General features: G+C 36.8%; 5 protein-coding genes across 9 annotated transcripts in view; 1 reads left to right on the top strand and 4 right to left on the bottom strand.

Annotated features, from left to right (window-relative positions):
• LOC111442287 (ruvB-like protein 1) overlaps positions 1-2637 on the bottom strand; it is a 6588-nt gene extending 3951 nt beyond the window's left edge. Inside the window, exons 1-5 of one of the 2 annotated variants that reach the window (XM_023079619.1) lie at positions 2396-2637; positions 1008-1139; positions 581-769; positions 330-461; positions 75-224 (exon numbers count right to left, since the gene is read on the bottom strand). In XM_023079619.1, the coding sequence (XP_022935387.1) occupies positions 75-224; positions 330-461; positions 581-769; positions 1008-1097 (561 nt within the window). In that variant the 5' untranslated portion in view covers positions 1098-1139; positions 2396-2637. Of the gene's footprint in view, positions 1-74; positions 225-329; positions 462-580; positions 770-1007; positions 1140-2367 lie in introns of both variants that reach the window. The other variant, XM_023079618.1, reaches the window with a different exon arrangement.
• A 697-nt stretch (positions 2638-3334) lies between these two features.
• LOC111441863 (probable ubiquitin conjugation factor E4) lies at positions 3335-10384 on the top strand. The gene is made up of 16 exons (XM_023079028.1): positions 3335-4246; positions 4336-4540; positions 4770-4921; positions 5007-5301; positions 5441-5593; positions 6811-7014; positions 7116-7228; positions 7325-7439; positions 7845-7934; positions 8028-8231; positions 8353-8448; positions 8550-8672; positions 9191-9283; positions 9423-9587; positions 9817-9906; positions 9985-10384. The coding sequence occupies exons 1-16, from the start codon at positions 3408-3410 to the stop codon at positions 10168-10170; spliced, it is 3123 nt and encodes a 1040-aa protein (XP_022934796.1). The 5' UTR covers positions 3335-3407; the 3' UTR covers positions 10171-10384.
• A 101-nt stretch (positions 10385-10485) lies between these two features.
• LOC111441864 lies at positions 10486-13557 on the bottom strand. Its single transcript, XM_023079029.1, has 5 exons — positions 13433-13557; positions 12820-12884; positions 12651-12723; positions 11831-11896; positions 10486-10670 (listed from the first exon to the last, which is right to left on the bottom strand). Exons 2-5 carry the CDS (start codon positions 12849-12851, stop codon positions 10596-10598), a joined length of 246 nt encoding a protein of 81 aa, XP_022934797.1. The 5' UTR covers positions 12852-12884; positions 13433-13557; the 3' UTR covers positions 10486-10595.
• Positions 13558-14219: 662 nt separating this feature from the next.
• Positions 14220-19543, bottom strand: LOC111441808 (phosphatidylinositol 3,4,5-trisphosphate 3-phosphatase and protein-tyrosine-phosphatase PTEN1-like). 4 transcript variants are annotated; one of them, XM_023078931.1, is made up of 8 exons: positions 19184-19543; positions 18427-18747; positions 17924-18100; positions 17095-17208; positions 16476-16664; positions 16065-16298; positions 15270-15371; positions 14220-14761 (listed from the first exon to the last, which is right to left on the bottom strand). In XM_023078931.1, the coding sequence occupies exons 2-8, from the start codon at positions 18703-18705 to the stop codon at positions 14609-14611; spliced, it is 1248 nt and encodes a 415-aa protein (XP_022934699.1). In that variant the 5' UTR covers positions 18706-18747; positions 19184-19543; the 3' UTR covers positions 14220-14608. The 4 variants fall into 4 exon arrangements, with proteins under 4 accessions (XP_022934699.1, XP_022934700.1, XP_022934701.1 ...); XM_023078932.1 differs by having other exon boundaries at positions 18427-18743; XM_023078933.1 differs by lacking the exon at positions 17095-17208.
• Positions 19544-20608: 1065 nt separating this feature from the next.
• On the bottom strand, positions 20609-23926 carry LOC111441812 (eukaryotic translation initiation factor 3 subunit I-like). The gene is made up of 8 exons (XM_023078939.1): positions 23600-23926; positions 23288-23503; positions 22897-23024; positions 21596-21715; positions 21400-21489; positions 21182-21268; positions 21020-21099; positions 20609-20912 (listed from the first exon to the last, which is right to left on the bottom strand). The coding sequence occupies exons 1-8, from the start codon at positions 23781-23783 to the stop codon at positions 20837-20839; spliced, it is 981 nt and encodes a 326-aa protein (XP_022934707.1). The 5' UTR covers positions 23784-23926; the 3' UTR covers positions 20609-20836.
• Between the last annotated feature and the right edge of the window lie 1086 nt (positions 23927-25012).

The raw sequence follows: 25012 nt of genomic DNA, 5'->3' as shown, positions 1-25012 counted from the left end.
CCCCCCCCCCCCCCCAAAAAAAAAAAAAAGAGAGAGAGAGAGAGACAAGAAACAACAAATTAGAAAAATGTTACCTTCTCTTTAATTAAGGCATCATAGATGGTCGGATCCAATTTTAGTTGCTTTGTTCCTTTAATAGTCTTTAAACCAATGATAACATGGCTTATGCTTTTACCATAGCCACCGGTCACACTCTCTGTTTCTTCTGGTGAAAGTTCTGTCACCTAGGAAAGATACATCATATCAACACCACTACAAAATAAAAAGTTTGTAGTACTTATCCACAACAACAATTAAAGATTCATATGGTGTAGGCACTAGGCAATTACCTCTCCCTCATAGACCTCTTTATTTTCCTTGATGCGTAGACCAATAGATCGTCGGAAATTTTCCATCAAAACCTCAGTTTTCTTCACTTCAGATGAGTATACTTCAGACCCAACCATTGGACAAAAGGGAACCTGTCCATGATAATAAAGTAAGTATATTTTCTAAACCAAAAACAGCCAACCTTTTAAAGTCAACACTGAAATAATTCTTGGGGCCTTTCAAGGAGTGGTGATGGAAGGGAAATCAGGACCTTGCTTCCTAGCTCCTGTGATATTCCAAGTGCAAGCGCAGTCTTTCCAGTACCTGGAGGTCCAGCTAGAAGAAGTGCTCGGCCAGCCATTTTCTTCTGCCGTATCATATCAACAACAAGCCCTGATGCTTCTCTTGCTTCTGATTGACCCACAAAACCTGAAGCTAGTGGCATTGCCTTTCCTGAGGCCTACAGTGGAAAATTAAGAGAGAGTTAGAGAAGAGATTTGAGGCACAGAGGGGGTAACAACCAAGCCCTGAAGCTCCAAGAGAGGAAAGTTAATACAAAAATTGCAAAGAAAGTAAATGTAATATATCAAACACAAGCTAAAACATGGAAGGTAACAATTTTCTATTCGTCTAAAAGTAATTTTAAGACCAAATAACAATGATTATTTACTATTTAGTGTAAAGTTAACGTGAGATACCTCAAGACCAAGGCCTTTAATGTGAGTGTGAGTGGCTACCCGCTGCTTCTTAGAGGTTGATTGAACCTCTTCTATCTTCATCTTGTCCATTTTGTCTTACAAGGAATCTCTGATTCTCAAAATATAAGGTACCTGAGAATGAGGATATATTTGATAATCTAAGATTACCATGTTGACAAGAAAAAATGGTACAGATAGATGTGAATAGTTGGATGAGTGGAATGTAGCCAAATTGTAAGTTATTCTAATAATGCCCTTGGTTTTAATTTTTTACCTTTTCTTATTTATATCTATTCTTTACTATATCTTTCACTTAAGTAATCCAAATCAGCTACTAATAATGTTTAGTATGTGTTAACAGGCGAATGAAACAATAATATATGATTAATCTACTCAGTAAGAAAATTAAATCCAGGGTACCAACTTCGAAAACTTACCAATATATAACCTTCATGCAAATCAATAATTGTTTATACGAGTATAGTTGAGTTGCAACAGATACTATATGGACTAAATAGATACCACAAACTATAAAAATATATCTGAAACCCTACTGATAGCTGCCAAAATTCTACATCTAACAATGGGGAAAAGACAAGTTTTGACTTTAAGTCAATTAAAAACACTTCCCAAAATTTACGAGTCTGGTTAGTTAAAATCCCCTAAAATATGCTTAAAATGCTAGAAGTAGAAGTACTCAATTAGTGCTTCTTTCACATTTAACCACATTCTTCAAAATCATCCCAAACTCGCCCATTAATCTCAAACCAGAACTTTCACTGAGCCCGACCTGAAACTATGAAGATTGAGTAGGGCATGGCTGAGTTTTTGCCCCTCTGGTTTGGAGGATCTCAAAAGCATTAGACAAACAGCTAACATAAAAATTAAAGGAATACACTAGAAAAAATACCCATTCAGTTCATATCAATAGATAGTTCTTCTATGTTTAAGTAACCTCAAACATATTCAAGCAAACTTCGTGTTAGTTTTGTATTTTGTTTGTTCGTGTATTTTGCTGTTTTGTTTTTCAAAACTGATTATAATAATTTCAATCTTTTCAATACAGTTTTTATTCCAATAAGTTTTCTATAGCCAATCAGACTACATACGGGGTGAGTTATTTCTATTCGCTTTCTTCAACTTCTAAATCATATTTTTTTTCTTTCAATTTAGTAATTCGGATAAGAATAATACATTTGTTTTTTTTTTTTTAATTTACTCAACAAAATAAAAGTTTCGCTCCTTCTGACTTTCTTCTTCGTTGGTGAACAGAGTAAATCAACTATCAACGAAACAAAATAAATAAAACGAAAAACAAAAACCTAGGGGGTTTGAAAAATGAGCGGCGGTACAATCTCACCAACTTCGTGGGTTAGAGGAAGAATCACCGTTTCTGAGAAAAACAAACAGCAGAGATGATAAGTGACTCTGGTTGCTCGGAAAGGCGAGCGAGAGAGGGAGCGGCGGAGAGTTCGTCGAGAGGCTGAGATTACAGCATGCGACGGTAGCCGCTCAGACTGCGTCGGACAGGTGCGAAGGGGGCGTGGTGCAGTGGCGGGTAACGGGAAGGAGGGTGACTGAAGGTGAAGGAAGAAGTAGGGTTTAGACGAAAAAGAAGGCTGGATCGCTCAAAAAATAACAAAATAGTAAAAGGAAAAGGAACTCCATCTTTAATTAATTACAATTATATCCCTCATGCTAATATATATATATATATATATATATATATATATACTTATTAAATTTTATATTTTATTCTAAAAAAATATACATGAAATTTTAATATTAAAATCGACCCGATAACTTATGTGTATAATTTAGAAAGCTCGTATAAAATTATAAAAATTAGAAAGACAGTGCTCTTCACATATACTGTAATAGTCTAAACCCACTGTTAATAGATATTGTTCGCTTTGAAAGAGATTTCTATACTATTATAAGAAATGTTTCGTTCGTGAGATCTCACATATACTTAGAGGCCAGCATCTTCGCTAGTATACTGTCTCATATCTAGCTATGATAGTAATAGATAAACGAACAACAAAAATTAATTAATGAGTATACAACAGAGATTTCTCTCATACTGCATTATCGTACACATCAGCGCCTACGTAGAACGAACTAAATCGCTATAAAAAATAAATAAATAAAATAAAATAAAAGTTTGTAAATAGTTTGCACTTATTTATATATAATAATTTATTTTATTCAGAATATTTATATTATTTGGATAAAACCTATCCTTAATTATTATTTATTTTAATTTAAACAACATTATTAGTGAAATTAGGACGACGATAAGTGGGACGTCCATCCTTTCCTTATATGCCGTCTTCTCTTCTCTTTGCTTTGACAGAAAGTTCAGTCCTTTGATCTCCGGCCTCCGTTTACTCAACTCTAATGGCGACCTCAAAACCTCAAAGGTCACCTGAGGAGGTTGAAGACATTATTCTTCGTAAGGTCTTCCTTGTCTCTCTCACCGGTTCTTCCGATTCCGATTCTCGGATCGTCTATCTCGAGCAAACCGCCGCCGAACTCCTTAGCGAGAGCAAGCAATTGAGGATTTCAAGAGATGTGATGGAGCGCCTCATAATCGATCGCCTTTCCGGAAATTTCCCATCCGCGGAGCCCCCTTTTCAGTACCTAATCGGTTGCTACCGTCGAGCTCACGACGAGAGTAAGAAAATCGCTTCTATGAAGGATAAGAATTTGCGTTCTGATATTGAAATTGCGCTCAAGCAAGCCAAGAAGTTGGCGATTTCGTATTGTAGGATTCATTTGGGGAATCCTGAATTGTTTTCGGGTGGGGATTTGGGTGCTGAGTCCAACACTTCGCCTTTACTTCCGTTGGTTTTCTCTGAGGTTGGGAGCTCCGTGGATGGATTTGGGTCTACTAGCAGTGTCGGTGGTCTTCAGTGCCCTCCTGGTTTCTTGGAGGAGTTTCTACGTGACTCGGATTTTGATACATTAGACCCTATCTTGAAGGGGTTGTATGAGGATTTAAGGGGTGGTGTCCTTAAAGTTTCGGCTCTTGGGAATTTCCAGCAGCCTTTAAGGGCACTTAGGTTTCTGGTCAGTTTTCCTGTTGGTGCTAAATCTCTTGTAAATCACCCTTGGTGGATTCCCACCGGAAAATATTCCAATGGGCGTGTCATTGAGATGACAAGCATTTTGGGGCATTTCTTCCATGTCAGTGCTCTGCCTGACCATGCCATTTTTAAGAGCCAACCTGATGTTGGGTGAGTGTTAATTAATGTGTTTTGAGGTTTTGTTTATTTGTATACATTGTTTCTGCTCTGACCAGTGAATCTCTTGTTGGGAACTTCAGGCAACAGTGCTTTTCAGAAGCATCCACTCGTAGACCAACTGATTTACTTTCTTCATTCACTACAATTAAAACTGTCATGAATAGCTTATATGATGGCCTCGCGGAAGTTCTTCTCTCCCTTCTTAAGAACACAGAGACCCGTGAAAATGTTCTCGAGTATCTTGCAGAGGTGATAAATAGAAACTCATCAAGGGCTCATATACAGGTACTTTTGTATGAGTTCAGTGATGTCTACTGTACACCACGAGTTTGATTATTATTGTCAACGTGTAGCCATATTCAATATTTTGATTTCAAAAGAATGATTGAATTTCAAGTTCAAAGGTTGATTTATTATTTTTATCTGCTTCTTTGGTGACTGTAGAGGAATATTGATGAATGGTAAAGCCTCTTTTCCCCTTTAACAATCGATGCAATGTATTTTCTTTTCGTAGGTTGATCCTCTCTCCTGTGCAAGTTCGGGGATGTTTGTTAATCTCAGTGCCATCATGCTACGTCTCTGTGAGCCATTTCTAGATGCAAACTTGACTAAAAGGGATAAAATTGATCCAAAATATGTATGTTATGGTAACCGCTTGGAGCTTAGGTGAGTGGCTTTTGTTTTCTTGCTGATCTTGTTATTGATAATTGACCCAGTACAATTTTTCTTAAATGTGTTGTGCAACTGTCAGAGGATTAACTGCTCTACATGCTTCATCGGAAGAAGTTACCGAGTGGATTAATAATGGTACTCAGTTGAATACTGATAACTCCGGGCAGTTCAGCGACAGTGAAAGTCGCTTGCTGCAATCCCAAGAAGCTTCCAGTTCTGGCAGTAATGCTACTACTGGATCTTCTACTGCAAAGGCAAGATCGAGTAGTGATAAAACTAGGTACCCTTTCATATGTGAGTGCTTCTTTATGACTGCAAGGGTGCTGAATTTGGGCTTGTTAAAAGCATTTTCAGACTTCAAACATTTAGTACAGGTATACATCATGCATTGGTGGATGAACGAAATGCCACATGCAATTTTCTGATTTTTTTTGGTTAAGAATTTATTTTCATTTGTTTCCTTCATTTATCCTGTGTGATGGACCTTCTCAAATGAAGTAAATTTTTGTCCAGGATATATCTAGGTGTGAAGATACATTATCCACACTCAAAGCCATGCAAGGACAAGGGCCCGCCCCACAACTTGAAATTGATATAGCTCGCCTTGAGAAGGAAATAGAGTTGTACTCACAGGAAAAGCTTTGTTATGAAGCTCAAATACTGAGGGTATATTTCTGCCTCACTCTTCTCTTCGAATTGTGTTATTGTATGTTTTGTAATTAAATTTGGAAAAAAATAAAAATTACATATTTCCCCTCTATTTGGCTAAGTGAATCATTTTAACTTTAAACTTGAATTAGTGGTAAAATTAGTATTTGAAACTAAATTAGAAAATTGCTCAAGAACCCACCAATAAATCATGCAAACATAACCAAAAAGCTCAACAATTGCTCAAGAACCGTGTTATTGTATGTTTTGTTATTAAATTGTGGAGTGATTCGAATCTCAATCAAGTATTCTTGCCTTGAGATATTTGATCAACAAGGTAGTCTGAAGTAGTGATTCCTTATCATTTTGGTATCAGAGCTTTCCTTTGGGTTGATTCCTTATCATTTGGTATCACAGTTTTCCCTTGGATTGATTCCTCATTAGAGTCATAAATTGTCTAAAAAATAAAACGTGAGTGGTCGAGAGTATCAACTTCACCAACCATTTGAGTATAGGGTTCAATTGGATGAAATGAAAGGTTCAATAAATCGATTCATAGGTTAAAGGAATGAAAATTCTCTATACTTTCCATGCCTAGTAAGTTTTTGCTAATTCCAGTTTTAGGTAGGGGAATGTGGCATTGGAACTTGCTGATTGATTGCTCGCTGTAATGATATGAACTTGGAGACGGTTTGTACCATTTTTTACTCATAGAATTTGCTACAAGTTCGAAGCCTCTCATGGGCAGTAGGAGACCAACAATAATTACTAGTGTTAGCTCACGTTGTTTCAACTCGGAAGCTTTCATTCTTTTTTATCTTTATGATTTTTGAGCTTTTGAGATCTTCATTCTTTTTTCTTTTTCTTTTTTTTTCTTTTGATCTAATGAGTTGATTGCAATTAGTGAATTGAATTGATGCTATAAGAACTACAAGTTCACCCTTCGTTTATTTGATCCATACCCTCAACCTTCCTCATCTATTGGAAGCTCTTATTGTGCACATCTGCAGTTTCCTTAAAGATGGTACTTGCACCAAAAAATTCGATCTTTGTTCATGCTGTAAAATATGGACGCCAGTTGATATCATTCTTGATCTTGAATTGATTATAATCTCAAGAGCCATGATTTTATCTGTTATGAACTTCATTGTGGTTGATTTTTGGTTACATCAGTTGAACCTATCTTTGAAACTGAGTGTTACAAACCATGGTGGTTATTTCTGTCCTCTTTGTAGGATGGGACACTAATCCAACAAGCTCTTACTTTCTATCGATTGATGGTTGTCTGGTTAGTTGGTTTGGTTGGTGGATTTAAAATGCCTCTTCCATCAACTTGCCCAATGGAATTTGCATCCATGCCAGAACATTTTGTGGAAGATGCAATGGAATTGCTTATATTTGCTTCTCGGATTCCGAAAGCTTTGGATGGAATCAATTTGGTACCTCTTAACTGATCCTAGTCGATTCTTTCGTTTCTTTAAATGCTGCATATCTACTCTGCTGTGTGAAAACTTTTGATATTTTGTTTTCATTTTGACAGGATGATTTTATGAACTTCATTATTATGTTTATGGCAAGCCCAGAGTATATAAGAAATCCTTACTTAAGAGCAAAGATGGTTGAAGTTCTGAACTGCTGGATTCCTCGTAGAAGGTGATTTTACGTACATGATATGTACATACATCGATTATTTGTTATTATTTCCATACTTATTTTGAAGTTGAGTATGTGGTTCTTGTTTACGTGCAGTGGCGCATCTGTAACAGCAACATTATTTGAAGGCCACCAACTATCGCTTGAATATCTTGTTAGGAATCTTTTAAAGCTTTACGTGGATATTGAGTTCACTGGTTCACATACACAGGTATAGCACGGTTGAACTGCTTTCTTAAATGTGGAAGGTGAAGGCAATTGTTCTGTTTACAGAGAGTGCTCATCTTCTTTTTCCATGTGTTTCAGTATCCCTATTAACCTTTCAATAATTATTCTATGAATGCTTGAAGCTTTTATCAAGCTCAAAGCTGATCCTGCAGGATATTAGAATGGATGCAAAGCAATAACAAAAACGACAAATATAGAAAAAGAACAAAATAAGCTGCCCCTCTTGTTCAATATCTAAAAATGTGCTAGGAAACATGTTGCATATTATGTTAATGCTGTGATATCCTCTCAAATTGACATATTGAGTTATTGTTTCGCCTGTTCCAATTTTGATGAGTTGGAAATTCTCAATGCTGCTTGCTGACTGGTCTTCTTTACTCTGGTGCAGTTTTATGACAAGTTCAACATCCGTCATAATATTGCAGAACTTCTCGAATATCTTTGGCAGGTTCCAAGTCATCGCAGTGCTTGGAGAATGGTAACATTTGCTTCCTTTTCCTCTGTAATTTCTCGGTTGATTGCCATCATGGCTTTATCTTTACATGGCATTTCCCTTAATTTTTCATTCCAGATTGCCAAGGAAGAGGAGAAGGGTGTTTACTTGAATTTCTTGAACTTCCTAATCAATGATAGCATATATCTTCTTGATGAAAGCCTTAATAAGATTCTCGAACTTAAAGAGCTTGAAGCTGAAATGTCAAATACCGCAGAATGGGAACAGCGACCTGCTCAAGAGAGGCAGGAGAGAACTCGGCTGTTTCACTCCCAAGAAAATGTTGGTTTGGTGGCCCTTCTATGAATGCACCTTGTGAACTGTTGTAAATTACTCCCAAAGCCTTGATATTGATCTTGAATCTTGAGCATCTGCTTGATCCAACTTTATTCGTTATTCTCAGATCATTCGAATTGATATGAAATTAGCAAATGAGGATGTGAGTATGCTGGCATTTACGTCAGAGCAAATCACAGCTCCTTTCCTACTTCCAGAGATGGTACTATCACACTGTTGCGTGGAGCATTTCGATGTGTTTTCGCTATAATTCCTCTTGTATTGATCACATTTGGTAATCTTACATTCCAATTTTCCTTACAGGTCGAAAGGGTGGCCAGCATGCTTAATTATTTTCTCCTGCAACTTGTTGGTCCTCAACGAAGATCTCTTAGTCTGAAAGACCCCGAAAAGTACGAATTCCGTCCTAAAGAGTTGCTCAAGCAGGTAAGATTTCAGTTTCTATTATTATAGGCAACTAGTAAATAGATTTGAATGTTTTGTCTTGTAATCTGTGTCTGTACTTGAGGGAGTAGTGGCATGACTGGATCAATTTGTTTCATGTAATCATGCGGGGGAAAAGTAATCAAATTCTTATTGAATCCAATATCACAGCTAAGATTAGCTATTTAATGTTTGTTATCTAAAGCAGGAATATAAGCATGCATCCTCATTCTCCATATTTAGGCCCAATGCAGAGTTGAGGCATGATAAAGAGAGAGTTGATGCCCTATGATGTATATTATAATTCTGGATCATAGATATCCTTGGCTAAGCTTGATGTGTCATTTTCAATTTTCTAGGCCAAGTTTTAGTTTCTTTCCCTTCTGTTTTCTATAATGAAATAATATGATACGCCTCTCTGCTAATACCGCAGATGTCTTTAGGGCACTTAGAATTGGCAGTTATTGTCATAATTTGGGTTGTTCATGCCGTGTCTTGACATATTTCGTTTGGGTTTGAAGATTGTTCACATGTATGTTCATCTGGCAAGAGGCGATACAGATAATATTTTCCCAGCTGCCATTTCGAAGGACGGGCGATCGTACAATGAGCAGGTAATTTATTTACTCCAACTTTGTGACAGTCCTTTGAGAAGATAATCCCATTGAGCTAGAAGGAAAAGAAAAAACCTCCTAGTATAACTAAACTCCAATGTGTTCATCTCCTCTGCCTGAATTTTGTTGCTTTCTCCAGTTGTTCAATGCTGCAGCAGTTGTACTTAGGCGAATTGGAGAGGATGGGAGGATCATACAGGAGTTTATTGCTCTTGGTAACAAAGCCAAGGATGCAGCTTCTGAGGCGATGGATGCTGAAGCTACTCTAGGAGATATACCGGACGAGTTCCTCGACCCAATCCAAGTACGTTTTACTGCACTCATTGTATGTTTAAGTTGTGGGTTTCAATCACTCTTTTGGGTCATTGAGTTATTGATTTCATTATGATGTATGATCACTGAGCAAAAAAAGCTTTTAATGTGTGCATAAAAAATGGAGTGGTTTTGATCAGACACATATTTGAAGCTTAAAAAAACAAAACTGATACTATGTTGGGGACAACCAGTTAAAGCTCATTTTTCTCCTTGTGTAGTACACTTTAATGAAGGACCCTGTGATCTTACCTTCTTCAAGGATCACGGTCGACAGACCCGTCATTCAAAGACATCTCCTCAGCGACAGCGTAAGACTTGCATTTTCTTTGAGTAATGTCGAAACAAAATGTTCAGTTTCTTTTGGCTAAACTCTACATGATTTGCAGACCGATCCGTTCAACCGGTCTCATCTGACAGCAGACATGCTAATACCGAACGAAGAACTGAAAGCAAGAATCAAAGAATTTATCAGGTCACAAGAAATGAAGAAGCAACTGGACGGAGGAGGGGTTGCTATGCAGAGCAGCAAGACAACCATCCAACCCACAAACGGAGAGATGTTGATTGATTAACGTTGAGAAATTACTTAATCGCCTTGTTATCTTATGGTTTGGGAACGTAACATTTCAGAAGATATTTATATTTGATACAATGCTGTAAAGCTGATTAAGAATATTTTCATTGGGCACTATTTAGCACATAGGCTGCCTGACCTTGTAAGTTGTAATATTTTAAAATAAAGATTGTAACTTATCAGGAAAGCAAAAGTTAGAAATTTTAATGGTTTCTATTATCTGGATGAAAATTGGGAGCATAATGCATGTTTTACCTTTTAGTTCAACAATACGTAGAGAGGGAGATTCGAACCTCCGAACATGTTGTAAGTCAGTGTATTATTAATTTTGCTAGGTTGATGTATTATTGATGTCCCGGCAAAATGATGGGTTTCTTTTAGAGAATACAAGAGTCATTAATGTACAAAAAGAAGTAATTACATTTAGTCCAATTTGCTATCAGTAATAGATGCTAACGCATTCCTTTCGCCGCCACAACTATCACGACCATCTTCACTCTGCAAAGCACAAACAAATTACATGTTTAACAAAGTCAACAAGTGGAAGATAAGAATATGTTAGAGTTATTAAGAACGTCATTCGGGGCATCTTTAGTAATTAGTTGGTGACCTTCTTAAGGTTAGAACAGTTAATTTGAAATTGTTGTAGCTTTTCATTTTGGTCGTAGGTTGTCTAAGTAGGATGCTGGACAATGGAGCCTTGAAAGGATTTACAAAATCCATAAATATTCATAACTCTTCACTTGGCCATTAATCACTTATCGTTTGCACGTAATCGAGGATCTCCTACCTTCATCACACTATTTGACAAAGCTTATGGTCTAAATATTTGGGAATCTCCTTAATACTTAATGAGTTAGCCAGGCCTGGTAGTTATTGTTGGATGATGAAAGTCCCAATGATCAGGAGTGTTTATAATCAAGGGATACTATCTCCATTGGTACGAGACCTTTTGGGGAAGCCTAAAGCAAAGCCATGAGAGCTTATGTTCAAAGTAGACAATATCATACCATTATGGAGAATCGTGTTCATTTAACATGGTATCAGGTTCATGCCCTAAACTTAGTCGTGCCAATAGATTAGTAAATTCTCAAATGTCGAACAAAGGACTCCAAAAGAAAAGAAGTCGAGCCTCCTCAAAGGCACAGTAAAAAATGACTAAGACTCCAAAACAAAAAGGAGTCGAGCCTCGATTAAGGGGAGGCGTACTTTGTTCGAGGGGAGGTGTTGGATGATGAAAGTCCCACATCGGCTAATTTAGGGAATGATCAAGGATTTATAATCAAGGAATACTCTCTCCATTGGTATGAGGCCTTTTGGGGAAGCCCAAAGCAAAGCCATGAGAGCTTATGCTCAAAATGGACAATATCATACGATTGTGGAGAGTCGTGTTCATTTAACAGTTATAAGAGACCTAGTTTAGTGACCTAGTTTAGTGAAAGGTACAGTTAGTGGCAACTTGCAAGCTTGCATTGCTTCTTAACAGCCTAACTGCCAAAGGAACCTGCTGTTATTAGAAACATCTAAGCCATTTATTCCAGCCCAGTCCAGTTCTTAAGGTAGATCAGAATTAAATCAGATTTATTAAGCATTCGAGCTCTTTGCGCACATAAAAAGAGCATCCAAAGAATAATTAAGAGAAATTTGGATATTGCTACCTTCTTTGTTAGACCATGAGCAGACATTATTTCATAGAACTTGCGCATGAGCATTTCTTCTTCTACCTGCAAATATTAGCATTCCAATTACTTAAGAACTAGCAACAGAACCAACAACCTTCAAATAATAACCCAAAATTGCAGGAGTTCTCTTTATACAGACTAATGCAACAAAACAATATTACATTGATTTTGAATTTCCAACTGCATTAAATGAAAACTCATCTCTATATGTGAATTGCAGTTACTCTTCCTTTTCCCACACTTGCAGAAACAAGGTACTAAGGTATAATGCAAACAATGGTAAGTTACTATGGTTCAAAAAGAAAATACTTCATCTTGCAATCGTAATTGATTACATTTAAAACTAAGCACACTCAAATATTGTTTGGAAAGCTCACTCCCATTCTCTTGTCAGTACAAAATTGTCCTAAAACGCATATACAAATTGATAAAATACTAGTGAAACAATATTTTAATAGTAGCTTCTAAAAGAACTATATTCAGCAGTCAAAACAACCTAAGTTAAGAGTCCTAGAGGCTTAAGAACTTCAAAAATGAAAGTCAATGAAATAAAATCTCAAACTGAATCAGATATTCATGGATGCCAATCAGGTAAATACATAAAGCCAAGGGAATTGAATCATATATGCATTAATATGTCAGATTTCTTGCAAAGTATTCTAAAAGGTAAAGCCTTAGAAAGCTGTACAATGCAGCTCAAACATTTGCATTAGAATGAACTCGCACAAAAATAATATTAAATTAGAAATACAAGTTCATCAAATAAATCAGAAATCAAGAGCAAAAGAAAAGAAACCTGAAGTTTATGTAGTTCATGGGACATTGATCTATAAGCATCCATAAGAAGCTCATCCTGCTTCTCCAAATGTCTGCACCACAAAAGCAGAAGTTAATGATCACTGATCAGCATCCAACAGCCAAATACACAAAAGGGGTTACAACTGAGTTAATTGAAAAGACCTTACTTCAAAACCTCTCCTGTGTGCTTGGGGTCCATTCCAAGTGGTTTAGACTTCAACGGGTTCCAAAACTAGGATTTCATTTTTAAAAAACCACCCTAAATCAGTGATGTTATAAATGTTTGAGAACAAGTAGAAGTTAACAAAGCTTAAAAGAGCTTATCTATTTAGATTGGTTCGATGAATTTGATGAAATACGATCCAGCAACAAAAAATCAAGCTAAAATTTGACATAATAAATACAAGAATTGATGAATTTGACATAAAAGCACCCTAGAAATACAAGAATACAAACAAGGACTGGAAGTTATGATCCAAACTAAAATTGCAGTCCGACATTCAGATAGGTGAGAACAGAGAATGGTGCGATAGTGAATAAAACTCTTCTACGACTTGATGCGCATTGCCGGTAAGAGGTCGCTATTTCATTAACATAAGAAATCAATTAACCGATCAATGGCTAAGTGAAAAAAAAAAAAGGAGGATTCTACATATGAAAAGGCAAGAAACGCTACAGTTTTCACCGAAATTATCTCCTATATCAACTGATCAATGGCTAAGTGAATTAGAATGAGAAAGCGGAAGCACAAAGCGTTAAGAAAAAAAAAATGAAACTCACTGTCGCCTGTGAACAGGTTGACCTCTCAAATCTGGCAGGCACTCCACGGCGGCGGCAGCGGTGATATCGTCGCAACTAAGGAGAGAAGACTCGCACAACAGTTTGGGTCCAAATGGAGTTCTACCGATTTATCGTAATTAATTAATTTTTTAAAATAACGTAAATTTAAAATAAAATTACATTTTTAAAGAGAAATGTTAATGTGGTACAAATTAATTAATTGTTAGAGAAATGTATAAAAATTGTAGAATTTAGTGGTAATTATTTGAATTAGTAATTTATATGTAAATGTGGATGCTTGGAACAATTTTGAAAAAATTATATGAATTATTAAATGAAATTTTAATTATGACTTACTTATAAAATGACCGAATCTAAAAACACGTACCCATTGAAATAATTCATTAATTTTTTCACCACATTTACATAAGAAATATTTGCATAAATCATTACCGTACAAAATAATTCAATCTCACAAAAAGAAAGGAGAAAAAAAAGGTGACGGGAAAAATGAGGAAAAGCCCACGAACTTCAAGCTCTAACCCGTTGTTGCCACCGCTAATGTGGGAGATTCATTGAGTTAAAAACGTTTTAAAACGCTCCAAACACTTAAAAAGTCAAACCATGGTGAAATTGTAGCTTTTGTTGTTTGCCTTCTTATGAACATGACTTGGATTTTCATGATATAGACCCGATGTGATTCCCTTGTTAATTGCCAAGACCTTCACGTTGCCTATGGATACCTAGAACGATAAGACTTACCATTCCACGAACTAGTTTACGAGAGTTGTTAATATTACGAGCTTGTTTTCTAAGGAAGTTATGGTAAATGCTTGAACTCCCTTAAAGTGGGCATAAAAGTAAGTTGACAAAAATTGAATGGTGGTCACTTTAAAGTATATACAAAATTGTCATTGCTTTTCGTTCCCTTTTCTTTTATTCTTTCTGTTCTTCTGTTTTTTTTCCTTTATCAACTTATTCTCTAAAGTACAAAATTTGTGTTTATTCTTCCTAATGCCTTCCTTCCACCAATAGAAAGTCCAATAGATACAAATGGTTTTTTTTTTTTTTTTTTTTGCTCTCTCAGAAGATGATTGATTACAAGAGATAATGTGGAAGAACGAAGAAGGAAGAACGAAGAAGAAGAAGAATCAGTCTACATTTTGAGATATTAAGTTAAGACGAATCATATCTAGGGCATTCGTCTTCGGACGAAGTCGAAAATGAGTGTTTTGCATTGGCAGGACCAAATACCAACTCCAAGCAGAAGGATGGACCACAAATCGACCTTCCCTTTTTCCCAACTTTGTCCAAATCCTGCAACCTTAGCTGCAATATGCATCAAATTCAAGGGTGAGAAAAGAAGTCCCATTTTGCCTAGTTCTTCAATGTAGGGAAACTTAGCTTAGTCATCCATCACATTCGCTTGGTCAAATTATCATTTAGTCCTATAGTTTGTGTTTGGGTATCTGATTGGTTCTTATGGTTTTATCAGTTTCAATTTGATCAATATGGTTTAGTTAAAATCCCTCATAACTTCTCTTGATTCACTACATTTTATACATAAACATGTTATGCATTCTTTGTCACATAAGAAGCCTACCAACCTTCTGTAACATCAAGTGCATTTTAAGAGATTTAATAAAATCATAATGGTAACTTAATCTTGTTCTTTTTTCTTAGAGAGCCTAGAATGTAAGAATACTAACTATCACAGCATTTAGTGCAAATTGAAAGCTTCTTAGACTAAGATATGCAACCATGATGAATGAGATAATAGTTTTCACGCGCAGAACAAGGGTTTAGAAGCAGTAGAAAATCAGAGTCAAAGAAGTACCTGTATCAAGCTGTTTTTAATGAAAGCTGAGTTGAAGCAAGCATAGAACAGACGCCCTCCAAACATCTTTGCGTAGAATATAATGCGCACATCTCCAGTTAGCTGTTCAGTCAAATTACATAGATTTTCAAAAGAAAGGATAGACAAAATTCAAAGTAAACAAATGAATTGTAGAGTGAGTTTCAGATTACTAATGAAAGCAGTACTTCTGGATGAAACATGTTTTCTATTGAGAGATTAAGGGCTTCCTCGAAAAGGATGTTAGACCCACTGATTTTGTTCTATTTTAGATTGACAGAGGCCAACTGAATTTCAAAAACTAATATAGTAGACCTGTAACAACTCGAGTCCACTGCTAGCCGACATTGTCCTCCTTAGGCTTTCCTTTCTGGGTTTCCACTCAAGGTTGGGTTTCCACTCAAGGTTTTAAAACGTGTCTGCTAGGGGGAGGTTTCCACACTCATATAAGGAATGCTTTGTTCCCCTCTCCGATCACTGTGGGATCTCACAATCCACCTCCTTGGGGGTCCAACGTCCTCGGTGGCACACTACCCGATGTCTAGCTCTGACATCATTTGTAACAACTCAAGTACACCGCTAGCAGATATTGTCCTCTTTGGTCTCTCACTCTTATAAGGAATGCTTTGTTCGCCTCTCCAACCGACGTGAGATCTAAAAAACCAGTTGTAGTAAATCAGCTTTTCTCAAGTTATTTGTACATTACGTGCAAGAACTGATGAATGTTCACGGATTGTTAAGCGTAATCATAGAAAGAGCAGCCTTCTTGTTACTTACAGGTAAAGGCTTCTCAAAATTGTAGTCAAGGCAGGTTTTGTGGTATAGTGCTGAACACTCTGTATCCATCTGAACAATAAAATGGGGCTCTACTTCCGACTTGTTCTCTTCATTTTCGCCTTCAACAAAAGATAAAAAATAACGAGGACTGTTACTGCTCTCATAACCACTCTTAAATTGTCTGCAACAACTCCGGGTACGTTCCATAGATGGACGGTATAGCTGAGAAGGAACCTACAAATAATAACAAATAAAGTCTTAATGTACATAAAAAAAAAAGAGGAAGATAATATAACACTGGTTCCCTTCATTGTATTAGCAAATGAAGGATCACCATAAAGGCAATGGAGATATGATGTTAACAACTTATGACGGAAGGTGTGAGAAGTAATTCAAAGAGACTTGAATTACCTCCTGCGATTCTGAGACCACAAAGAAAATTGATTCAGTGTTAACTGTGTCATAAAGACGAATTCTCTGCAACTCTCTCCTACAGGGTATGGGCAACTTCACCTCAGGAGATCCATTATAAATTCCCTTGGGAAAGGAAAGGCACTTTGCCCAGTAGCCAACATACCGCCGTTGGCTTGGAATTGATACCTGTTAACATTAGAAGAAGGCTCAATGTGAATGACCAAGCACCACACTTAAGTCATAACAACTTCTTTTTCCTAGTCTTGTTCAGATCATATTAAATGATGAGATGTATTCTAGTTCATATCAATAACTCATGTGTTAAATATCGTGAAAAATAACTGGAACATAATCTCACAACTGGGAGAAAATCTTAAGAATGTAATAAGATCAAACTTATAATCCAACAACATCAGTATTGGGGTTCAATAATAATTTAGCATGAGGCAAGGTCAATGTTTTACCTCTCTCTGTCTAGGATTGCTAACTTTAGATCGTAGTCCAATATTAATAACAAAAGAGGCCTGATTTTTTAAATCAAAAGTTTTATGCTGTTCAATCCATCCATCTAATAACGTCACACTACCATTAAACCCTAGTACCTAAAACGACTTACTCCTTCATTATTGGTCGTCCGCCTCTGAGCATACAGGTGAAGTGCATCCTCCACTGACATGCCACAGTAAACCAAGTAGGCACATACCATTAATCCGGTTCGACCTTTCCCAGCCTGAACAGTAATTACAAGTAATTTGAAACTAAAAAAAGGAGTTAGCATAAAAATAAGTTTGATAAAGCGGTGTGTTTTTCTTAGATTTCTTGTCCCAGAGTATTTCTTAAAAATTAAACAGTCATGCTCGTCCCCTGGCTTTCAATCAATAGTTTGATCAAGCTATGTTATAGCCTTCATGCACACCAAATACTAAAGTAAGTATATCTAATGAACCTTCTCTAAAAGTAGGAATCAACGCAAACTAATTTAGATCTTATTCTCCTTAACTGCAAAAGAAAGTAATACCATAGACGATAGCCATTTTTTAGCAGTGGAAGAAATCAAAACAAATATAGCAGCAATAAAACGACCTTTCAGCCCAAAACTTTAAGATAGGCTTGTTACATCTAAGCTGATTTATTGGTTGAATTTGATTATCATACACCCATCTAATCTTCTGCTAAAGGGAAAAAGTAGGCCAAATTGTTAAATGTCTCATGATACTGGCTCAGTTTGTTTGGATTGAGGAAAGAAATCAGATACGTTGTCTTCTATGCATATAAGCAAATTCTTCCTTCAAACTATTTCAACTGACAAAACATTTTGGTCACACTAGAAATACAAAATTACCATGCAATGTATTGAAATGGGTTGGGGAAATTAAAAAGATGAAAAATTTGGGTAAATTCCAGTATAACAACTATTTTAAACTTCTCTAGGAAGTCACAATTACCATGCAGTGTATAACCGCAATATTCTTTGGGTGGGATGATATCCATGAAGAGACATTTTCACAGAAGAGTTTGATCATCTGTAGCGGTGGAACATGATTATCATCAAAAGGAAATGACTCCACGCGCCCATGAAAATGTGATGGATCATATGATTCTTCAATACAGAGATTATAGATCTGCGTTGTACCAAAAAATATATATATCAAGATGCATGAGTCATGCAGCATGGCACAAACTAGGACTAGTTAGAGAAACAAAATTTGATGCAAATGCTATAATTCCACAGGAAGTGATGAGCTCTTGTTATAAGAAAAAAATTCCATTAGAATATGTTTACATTACATACTGCAATTTTAACCTAAAATCAGTTCCCATGCAAAAGGGTTGTCTAGAAGTAATAGCTGAAAAGGGTAGGAAAAATAAGAGCCTAGATATCTAAGGAAGATGAAGTGAAAAGATATGATAGATCGAATGATCAATAATTAAGCAGTCAAAATTTTACCTTGTAATGTCCTTGATGCCTCATGTCCAATACGGACTTAACCTGCCATAGGGGATTACGATACATAGCACGCATCCGTTCCGCAGGGAATGACATTGCCAGAATATGATCCGTAATGTATGACATGTCAAGATCATAGCCAGCAACAAGCATGCGCCTCCTTTGCTTGGATACCAAGTTACGGATGTAAAATTTTTTGGATAGATAATTCATCAGGTGGTGTTGCAAACTAAGGTTTTCAACCTTCCCCTGACCTTGCTTGGAAAATTTAATCCCCATTTGACCACTATCACAGGCTCCTCCTCATAGATGGTAAGCTACCTATCAAGAAAGCAGTTATTAATCCAAAATAGCAGACATGCATCAACTGCTACTTTCAGAGTCCCTTCGAAACACAATTAATTTCAATATTTTCACACTTATTACTCATTACATTTACAGATTCTACAATTGAAGAACGACAATTGAATTGCTGTACTTAGCTTCTGGAGGATAAATCACCTCACTCCACGAGATCTCGAACAATGAAACAAAACTTTCTCTACTTGTCCAAAAGACCGAAAGATTTGTGAATTACGCAAAATTAACGATTGCAATTATCTTTTTCCATGAAAATAACAAATCATTGCATTAGTTTATCCAATTTCTAGAGAGGCGTTCAACGACATTACGAATTCAAGCAAAGCAGAGACATACAAACCAGAGATCGAAAAAAAAAAAAACAGAAGGAAAAAAGGGGGGGAAAATAAATGATTACCAGGAACGGTAGATCATAAGCTCCTCAGATGAAACCGAAGAGCAGACAGTTCTAGGGCACCCAATTCCGTAAAGAGAGTGCAAAACGAGAGAATTGGCGTACCCTAGAAAAGCTTGAAAACAAAATAGAGGCGGAATTCAAGGTGGTCGGGAGGTGAAGATGAGGTCCATTAGATCAAGATGGGGAGCGGGAGGTAGAATTAAGAAGGGAAAGATATGTAGGAAGAAGAAGAGGGAGTTTGGGGTGGAGTTTGTGAGCCCCAAATTTGGAGGAAAAATGGGCGCCATTGTAGGGCAAACACCAAAGGACTTGGATGCTCTTAGGGTTAGAGGTTATGGAACGTGGAACGAATTGGAGGGAGCTTCCATGACCGTTGCTATTGGCGGCAAATTAACAACTCCTTCACAATATGTTGGTTCTCTTATTATTGCATTTTTTTTTTTTAATTTTCCTTCTTATTTTCAATTATTCGTTCTAAATAATTTGAAATATAGATGTTTATTAGTTTGTATATTTATTTAAGATTATTTTTTATTACTAATAATGGACTTACTAATCTTTATGTAATTATACATTAATTTAATATAATTTAAATTTATATAATATTTTTGGTCTTTACTAATTCACTAGTTTATTTTGGTAGAAATATCGATAATTGTTAAAATTACTCGAAAAGTAAAAAATAAATCGGAACATTATTCAATTTAATTAAAGTGTGTTTTGTATATCTAAATGCAAATTATAAATACAATTAATGTTTTTTAGTGCATAAATGTATTAATTTGTTTTTCAATATAATATTAAAAAATGTGAAATAAAGGAAAATTATGAATATATAAAGGAAAAGTGAAGGGAAAAATGTAAATAGAGGATAGCTAATCCCACATTGTTTGGAGAGGGAAATGAGCCATCCTTGTAACAGTGTAGAAACCTCTCTCTAGGTTTGGAGAGGGAAACGAGCAATTCCTTTCTCTAAGTTTGGGGAGGGAAACGAGCAATCCTTATAATGGTGTAGAAACCTCTCTCTAGCAACACTTTTCAATCCTTATAATGGTGTAGAAACCTCTCTCTAACAACGCTCTTCGAAGAGAATACAATGTGTAGAAACCTCTTTGTAGTAATGCTTTTCACAACTTTAAGAGGAGACCCTTGACGAGAAAGTCAAAATAGTACAATATTTGCTAGTGTTGACTCGGGAAAGTCCAAAAAAGACAATGTCTATTAGCAATGAACTTGGAAAAGTCTAAAGAGGACAATATCGGCTAGCGATAAACTTGAGAGGTACCTTAAAACAAACCAATGTTTGAAGAGGGCATCCAAAATTGATTTAATATCTCTCATATGTGCATTCTGAGATGTCCGAGTTTAGGGACAATGTTGCGATCGTTTAGTGTCGATCTTTGCAAGATTTTTGCGTAGGTCAACAACAAGAAAATGGACAATTCATTGGAGCTCACAGCACCATAGCAAACCTTTGACACTGAGGTTAAATAGTTCATAGGCGAAGCTATAGCTGCCAAGATATTTGTTAAGTAAGAAATTTAAAGAGCCAAGGGGTTGTCAACTACAATAATTCAAGCCTATAAATTAATACAATGTGGCATCCAAAAAAGCAACAGAAGTGTATCATCCTCTCTCCCACACTCACATCATTTACAGCTTGATGTTGAAGTAATCGGGGTCAAAATGATGCAGTCTTACATAACCATCTTCACCTCCACTTGAAAAGCTACAAGAACACCAAATCCATATTAAGCAACACATCAATTATCCATCCAACCAATGCAATGATTTAGTTTGTTTTACACATACAAGCAGCAGTGCAATACACCATACCTCTTTCCATCGGGGTTGAAAGCCAGAGCGTTGATGGGTCCAAAATGCCCTTTCACACCTCCAATCTCTTCTTGAAGGATCTATAAGAGGAAAGGGAAATATCAACCAACCGAACCAACTCTGTAACTCTAAGGTAATAAGATAAATGGCAGAAGGTTGCACCTTGTCATAAAATTTTGCTTCGAACTTTCCTGCACGATGATCAGTTGTTGTCACAGCCGAAGCATCCTGACCACCACCAAGCACCACCTGAAACCCGAAAAGCCAATCCGAGTCCAAAGACATTTAACAACATATCAGACAATTGAGCATAAAACAAAATATCATTGTCAGAAACTTTACTCTGGCAATGCTACATTTGGACATTCACGTATACATACATGATCAAGAAGTGGAGACATTGTAACTGCATTGACTGGGCGTTCTGTCACATACGTCTTGATGAGCGTCAACGTTCTAATATCCCACAGCTGAATTTAAAATCAATGAATAGTAAACCACCAAATTTTAAAATGTTAACCAGATATTGGAGGTAGGGAAGGGGGGTTGTTGAAGAATCAGAGATCTGTAAAGTACCCTTGCAGACTTGTCCAAAGAACCAGTGATAAAATGTGAACCATCAGAGGATTTTGTAAGGGAAGTTATTGTTTTTTTATGGCCTGTCTCCTTGTCTGATTCTTTTAAAAGTTTACCTGTCTGTAATTCAATCAAACATCAAGAGGAAAATAAGCCAGATTCACCAAGAAACATTAAAAAGTTATCAATAGAAGTAGAACTCGAACATTAAACAAGGAGTTAGAACATTAGATTTGGTAACCACACATCTTGATTACAGATGCAAATATTAGGAAACATCAGTTGGCCCTTACCTCAGCATGTCTCTAAATGTAACATAAATACTTCAATTCCAAATATATATATATAGAATTTTACTTCTTGCATACATTATATTAAATGTTCTTGTTCTTAGATGAACACGACTCTCCACAATGGTATGATATTGTCCACTTTGAGCATAAGCTCTCATGGCTTTGCTTTGGGTTTCCCCAAAAGACCTCATCCCAATGGAGAAAGTATTCTTTGTTTATAAACTCATGACCGTTCCCTAAATTAGCCGATGTGAGACTTTCATCATCCAACACCTCCCCTCAGACAAAGTACGCCTCCCCTTAATCGAGGCTCGACTGCTTTGGAGTCTTAGTCATTTTTTATTGCCTTCGAGGAGGCTTGACTCCTTTTCTTTTGGAAGGAGTCTTAGTCATTTTTACTGTCTTCGAGGAGGCTTTGACTCCTTTTCTTTTGGAGTCTTTTGTTCGACATTTGAGGATTTACCAATCTATTGGCACGACTAAGTTTAGGGCATGACTCTGATACCATGTTAGATGAACACGACTCTCTACAATAGTATGATATTGTCCACTTTGAGCATAAGCTCTCACGCCTTTGCTTTGGACTTCTCCAAAAGGCCTCATCCTAGTGGAGAGAGTATTCTTTGTTTATAAACCCATGACCATTCCCTAAATTAGCCAATGTAGAACTTTCATCATCCAACACTTGTTTCGTTATTGCAATTTTTTTTCACAATAATTTTTTTTAGCAAAGATGAGACACAAATCCAAACGAAAATTTAACATATGAAAAGAAAATTAATTGCCGCTGTTGTGGTTAGAACAAGCCACTTGGCCAGGAGGACAACATCATTAGTCCAAGTTCCCAATGCCTAACCCACCTGCTGTTATGGTAAGAACAAGCCACTTGAAGAAATACTTACAGAATACTCTTATAAAGGAATAATAGCCAAAAATACTTTCTTTGATAGGAAGTAGCCATAAAAAATTGCTATACTATTGATAAACACCCAGGACCAAAATCATTACCTCAGAATCCCAAATGCGAATAACAGCATCTTCGCCTGCACTCACAATGGTCTTATTTAGAGGCCCCCAAACAGCTCTATTGATTCTTCCCTGGGGACCCTTAAGAACGAGCACAGATTCACCAGTCTCTGCAGCATATCAGAAACAGTTTAATGAGCATATGTAAATCACTTAGAGCCAAAAATAAATGTCCATTTTAATCACAGAGTCAGCTGAATATAGCAATGTCCACTGAAACAAATCTTTCAAAACCTGCTTATATTGTTAAAAGGGAGAACAAGCATCAATACCAATAAAGCTCAAACAAGTCGTGCAGTAACATTACACAAATTGTATCATCTAGAACTGATCGGAAAACTGAAAAACCAAATGAAAGAAAAACATAGCTTACGTTCCGAGGGGTCTCTGGCAATGCGTTTGACATGAATAGCAGAAGGCAACTCCATGAAAGGATCAGTGGTAATCACTGCAAGCTTATCCCCGACAGAGAAATCAACTGCCCTAGCAGGTGAGTCGAAATTGAAGGAGAAAAGTTGCTGTCCAGTTTGTACATTCCACAGTTTTGCCGTCTGATCCGCGCTTCCAGTGATCAGCCGCATTGAATCTCCTGAAATTCAAGTAGTATCGCACACAAGTTCAGTCTCGGAATCCTGAATTATCAATCCAAACAAACGCAAGGTAACAATAAGAAGGTGAAGCATACTGGAAACATCACAGCACCAAACGGCACCATTATGACCACGATAAGTCCCCAATCGCTCGCCGTTGTCAGCGAACCAGACGGTGGGGTTGTGATCCTTGGCACAGGAGAAAAGAAGATCGCCATCCCTATTGTACTTGAGGAAAGTCAAAGGCCGTTCATGGCCTTTCATCAATATTGGACGCATTTTCGATGAAGTTTGAAGCTAGAATGTGTTGGTAGAAATGATGGAGCCGGTTGCCGTGAGACGCCGGCGATGGTGGGATTGGGAGGATGGGTGGGGGAATTCGGGGCTAGGGTTGGTGTATTTCGGAATTAGACTTGGGCTTGGGCCGGTATTTATTCGATTCGGTTCCAATCCGTGGCAATGGCAACCACCCCTCAGGTGGACTAAGGCTTGGTCGAAGGTGTCCTTTGACTAAGAGGTCTTGAATTGGGCCACGTAGAATCTGATACTCCTTAGGCCTACCCTCGAGCGATATTGGGAGATATGGGGTATGGGGCTGTGGCCATCAGTTTGGTAATGCTGTGTTGCTCTTTGTTGGTGCAGTTGGCAAAGACTTGCCTTTGTGAATTTGGATCGATCTTTTGAATATCTAAGAGTCCTCTGTGAGTCAATTTATAGGCGTCATTTCGTCGTTTATAGACAGTTTGATTATTATATTTTGATGGATGTCAAAACAAAAAGTGTGAAATCATTTCGTCGTTTATAGACAGTTTGATTATTATATTTTGATGGATGTCAAAACAAAAAGTGTGAAATCTTACGCGGTTGGAAAGAGGAACAAAAATAAGGATATGTAAACCTCTCCCTAATAAATGTGTTATAAAACCGTGAGACTATGTAGTGTAAACTATGAGACTATGTAGTGTAAACCTCTCCCTAATAAATGTGTTATAAAACCGTGAGACTATGTAGATGCTAAATGTGTTATAAAACCGTGAGACTATGTAGTGTAAACTATGAGACTATGTAGTGTAAACCTCTCCCTAATAAATGTGTTATAAAACCGTGAGACTATGTAGATGCGTTTTAAAACCGTAAGACCATAATGCGTTTTAAAATAGTGAGGCCATGATGCATTTTAAAATCGTGAGGCCGGAGAAACAAAGCATTCCTTACAAATGTATGAAAATTTCTTTCTAATAGATGCATTTTAAAACTGAGACAAACATTGGGCAGTATGCCAACGAGAGAACGCTGATCCCAGTGGAGATGAATTATGAAATCTCACCTTAGTTAAAGAAAAAAATAAAACATTCCTTATAAGGGTGTAAAATCCTTTCGATAGCATTCTAAAACTTGAAAGAAAACACATAAAGAAAAAATTCAAAGAAAAACAATATCTGCTGGTGATGGACGGACTTAAAGAGGTCCAAGGTCTCGATTTTTGAGTCACTGTTTTCAATTTGTTA

Source organism: Cucurbita moschata, unplaced genomic scaffold (genome assembly GCF_002738365.1).
Source record: "Cucurbita moschata cultivar Rifu unplaced genomic scaffold, Cmos_1.0 Cmo_Scf00004, whole genome shotgun sequence".
Taxonomy (NCBI): domain Eukaryota; kingdom Viridiplantae; phylum Streptophyta; class Magnoliopsida; order Cucurbitales; family Cucurbitaceae; genus Cucurbita; species Cucurbita moschata.
Note: the sequence above shows the minus strand (reverse complement) of the source record. Positions and strands in the feature narration are given on the sequence as shown.

Excerpts from the sequence above, each read along its gene's own strand:
- LOC111441863 (XM_023079028.1), top strand. The coding sequence starts at position 3,408 with ATGGCGACCTCAAAACCTCAAAGGTCACCTGAGGAGGTTGAAGACATT. Across the intron at positions 5,594-6,810 it reads ATGAAGCTCAAATACTGAGG|GATGGGACACTAATCCAACA; the intron begins GTATATTTCTGC and ends TCCTCTTTGTAG. Across the intron at positions 9,907-9,984 it reads GACATCTCCTCAGCGACAGC|ACCGATCCGTTCAACCGGTC; the intron begins GTAAGACTTGCA and ends CATGATTTGCAG.
- LOC111441864 (XM_023079029.1), bottom strand. The coding sequence starts at position 12,851 with ATGGACCCCAAGCACACAGGAGAGGTTTTGAA. Across the intron at positions 11,897-12,650 it reads ATGAACTACATAAACTTCAG|GTAGAAGAAGAAATGCTCAT; the intron begins GTTTCTTTTCTT and ends TAATATTTGCAG. Across the intron at positions 10,671-11,830 it reads CTCATGGTCTAACAAAGAAG|AGTGAAGATGGTCGTGATAG; the intron begins GTAGCAATATCC and ends TGTGCTTTGCAG.
- LOC111441808 (XM_023078931.1), bottom strand. The coding sequence starts at position 18,705 with ATGGGGATTAAATTTTCCAAGCAAGGTCAGGGGAAGGTTGAAAACCTT. Across the intron at positions 18,101-18,426 it reads GGCATCAAGGACATTACAAG|ATCTATAATCTCTGTATTGA; the intron begins GTAAAATTTTGA and ends GGTACAACGCAG. Across the intron at positions 16,665-17,094 it reads GGACGACCAATAATGAAGGA|GTATCAATTCCAAGCCAACG; the intron begins GTAAGTCGTTTT and ends TAATGTTAACAG.
- LOC111441812 (XM_023078939.1), bottom strand. The coding sequence starts at position 23,783 with ATGCGTCCAATATTGATGAAAGGCCATGAACGGCCTTTGACTTTCCTC. Across the intron at positions 23,504-23,599 it reads TTGGTGCTGTGATGTTTCCA|GAGATTCAATGCGGCTGATC; the intron begins GTATGCTTCACC and ends CTTGAATTTCAG. Across the intron at positions 21,269-21,399 it reads TGTCTCCACTTCTTGATCAT|GTGGTGCTTGGTGGTGGTCA; the intron begins GTATGTATACGT and ends TTCGGGTTTCAG.